Source organism: Miscanthus floridulus, chromosome 10 (assembly GCF_019320115.1).
Source record: "Miscanthus floridulus cultivar M001 chromosome 10, ASM1932011v1, whole genome shotgun sequence".
NCBI classification, from domain to species: domain Eukaryota; kingdom Viridiplantae; phylum Streptophyta; class Magnoliopsida; order Poales; family Poaceae; genus Miscanthus; species Miscanthus floridulus.
In genome coordinates, this window is record NC_089589.1 from 11,649,171 (window position 1) to 11,652,257 (window position 3,087).

At 56.2% G+C, this 3,087-nt stretch overlaps 1 protein-coding gene across 1 annotated transcript; it reads right to left on the minus strand.

Moving 5' to 3' along the window:
- Positions 1–1,481: 1,481 nt before the first annotated feature.
- LOC136488010 (uncharacterized) lies at positions 1,482–2,057 on the minus strand. Its single transcript, XM_066485070.1, has 2 exons — positions 1,956–2,057; positions 1,482–1,853 (listed from the first exon to the last, which is right to left on the minus strand). Exons 1-2 carry the CDS (start codon positions 2,055–2,057, stop codon positions 1,482–1,484), a joined length of 474 nt encoding a protein of 157 aa, XP_066341167.1.
- Positions 2,058–3,087: the final 1,030 nt, after the last annotated feature.

Genomic DNA, 3,087 nt, shown 5'->3' on the forward strand with positions numbered 1-3,087 from the left:
CGAACCCCACTGGGCTCTGTTTCTCCACTGCTTCGACGTTCTTCCTCAATCGGGCCGAAAGGTCGCCGACAGCCTCTGGATCAAGGCGGCCAAGGGATCTCCATTTTTCCACATCGACCTCCCCTCTAATGTCCCAAATTGGGCAAAGAGGTGGTTCTACGTGTATGACTGCGCACCCCTGCGTTCTCGCTTGGACTCCCCCCCCTTTGCCATTAAGAGAGAAGGGGATTGTGCTAGAATCCGAGCTCGAGGAAGCAGATGAACTTGAGAGTGACCTGCGGGATTACCATCGAAAGAGGGGTGTTACCGGTCAGGCTTGCCTGGTGGCTTTTTCCAAAGATGGATCCAGCCCCTGAGATAGCATGAGGTTCTGATGTGCGATTCTCTCAATGTGGTGAATCCCGTTGGGATCCCCATCGAGGAGATGTCCACTGTCAGTACCCTTACTATTATCAATAGGGTGCTGGGTCCAAAATCCCAAGTGTCGGGCAAAGATCGTTCGATGGTGCCCTTGAGCTCGAAACTTGGAAACGAGAGGATTCCGGTATGATGCCGCCTTTGCTCGTAAGCATCAAACAGATCATCCTGGTCCTAATGACCCGCATTTGTCTTGCAGGCGTGCTCCAAGTATCGATCAAGAGCTCCTCCAGTTGAAGCTTTGGGAGAAAAGGCCACCCAAGGTCAAGCCTTGGCTGGTGGGGGCGAGGCAGTTCTGCCTCAAAAGGGGCTGAATGCCGAGGCCCCCATCCCTCATCCAAATCGATCCAAGCGTGGTGCACCGAGTTTGGATGTGCAGACAAGGAGGCGCAGGGCTGCTTCAGAGGCTGCCGACACTGGAGTGGGAGAGGAGGCTCCTGAGAAGAAGAGGCAGCATTGGTCACAGGCACCCATGGTACCAGGTGAGTAAGGTAGCCTTGGTCGGTTATGACCCGAGTATAGTGTTGGCTCATGGCGAGTTGATCGTAGTGCCGAAGGCTCCAGGGTCGCTCGGGCCCACCGAGGTTAAGTTGTCAGCTAGGACGACACTGACCATCGGTTCATTTGTTTCGAAGGTGGAGTATGTCCCCTATGGGCAAGGTTCGGGAACCTTGTGTAGGCGGTTGAAGAAGCCTGCTGATAGGGACAACAGTCCTGCCCCTGATGGGTTGTAAGTTGTAGTCATGGAAGATCAGAGGATGAGGCTTGAAGCACGACGAACAGCGATGAGGAGCCATGGTCGTGCGTGTGAAGGAGGAAGAGGAGGCTGGCGGCACAAGAGGTGGCGGCTAGGGTTAAGAAATCTCGGCTCCCTTCAGGAAGCCGAAAACAACTCTATTTCTGCTTAATCCAATCTCCAAGTCTTTACAGGTATTTATACTTCTCTCTAATAATCATATCTCTAATAATAATAGGACTTAATAAAATAACTATGGGCTTTTATGCCCCCTCTGGCCGGCATCCCTAGCCACTAATGGGCCTACGCCTTGTATAATGGATGCCGGTCATAACATCTCTCCCCCCTGCACAAACAGCTCATCCTCGAGCTGGAAGTCCGGGTAGAGGGCACGGAACTCATTGATGGACTCCCATGTAGCATCCTCCTCAGAGAAGCTGCGCCACTGGATGAGTACGTGCCAGGCACCCCAGCGTTGCTGAGCCCGGAGCGCCTTGGCCAGAGCTGGCAGCAGCTGACCGTCCATGGTCGGCTCAAGGGCGCCCATCGCTGCTGGAGGGTCCCCTTTGTGGCGCTTGAGCAAGCCCACGTGGAAGACATCATGTAAACGAGCACCCTCCGGTAGCTGCAGACGGTACGCCACCCGGAACAGCCCTACGTAGCGGGGACCGAGCTTGCTCTTGGTGCCTGGCTCGAGGGACTGCGCCGTGCAGTGTAGCAATCGCAGCCATACCCAGTCACACACTTGGAACTCCACATCGCGATGCCCTACATCATAATACTTCTTGAACAGCTACTGTACCTGCAAAAGACATTGGGGTCCCGCACCTTGATGTAGGACAGCGCCGAACCTCGCACCCAATGCGTCGCAGTCCACGACAAAGGGCGTGGCGAAGTCCAGCATCTAGAGAACAGGCCCTGTGGTCAAGGCGCTCTTGAGCGCCTCAAACATTGCTGCTGCGTCATTGTCCCATGCAAAAGCGTCTCGCCGTAAGAGACGCGTGAGCGGTGCTGTGATGATGCCGAAGTCCCAGATGAACTTCCGGTAGTAGCCCACGAGGCCTAAGAAGCCGCGGAGGCCCCGAGCGGAGCGTGGAGTCAGCCATGCAGCAACGGCGGCGACCTTGTCGGCGTCCATGGCGACGCCGCCTTGGAGATCACATGGCCTAGATAGGCCACCGATGTCGCCCCAAATGAGCACTTGGAGCGCTTTAGGTGAAGATGATGTGCCCGCAGCGCATTGAGGACGATGTTGACGTGCTGCAGGTGCTCCAGCCATGAAGAGCTGTAGATCAAAATATCATCAAAAAATACCAGCACAAACCTCCGAAGGTAGGGTCGGAGCACATCGTTCATCAACGCCTAGAAAGTTGCTGGGGCATTGGAGAGCCCAAATGGCATCACTAGGAACTCGTAGTGGCCATGATGCATGCGGAAGGTAGTCTTGGCGATGCCCTCAATGCACCTGATGATACCCAAATCGCAGATCGAGCTTGGTGAAGAAGCGAGCGTCGTGGAGCTCATCAAGCAGCTCATCCACCACCGGAATCGGGAACTTGTCCTTGGAAGTCTTGGTGTTAAGGGCGCTGTAGTCGATGCAGAAGCACCAAGACTTGTCCGCCTTCCGAACCAGCAAGACGGGTGCGAAGAACGGAGAGGTGCTCGGCCGGATAATGCCCTGGGCAAGCATGGCCACACACTGGCGTTCCAGTTCATCCTTCTGTAGCTGGGGGTAGCGGTACAGGCACACCGCGACCGGGGCGGTGCCAGGCAGCAGGTGGATGCGGTGGTCGTACGGGCGCACCGGTGGGAGCCCCATAGGCTTGTCGAAGACGGCGTTATGCTGCTGCAGTAGCAAGTCCATCAGCGGCTGCTGGGCGGCGGTGGAGAGTGTAGCGAGGTGCTACTGTGGAATCGCCGCGTCGGTGCTGCGC

Excerpts from the sequence above, each read along its gene's own strand:
- LOC136488010 (XM_066485070.1), bottom strand. The coding sequence starts at position 2,057 with ATGCTGGACTTCGCCACGCCCTTTGTCGTGGACTGCGACGCATTGGGT. Across the intron at positions 1,854-1,955 it reads GACCCCAATGTCTTTTGCAG|TCCCTCGAGCCAGGCACCAA; the intron begins GTACAGTAGCTG and ends TGCACGGCGCAG.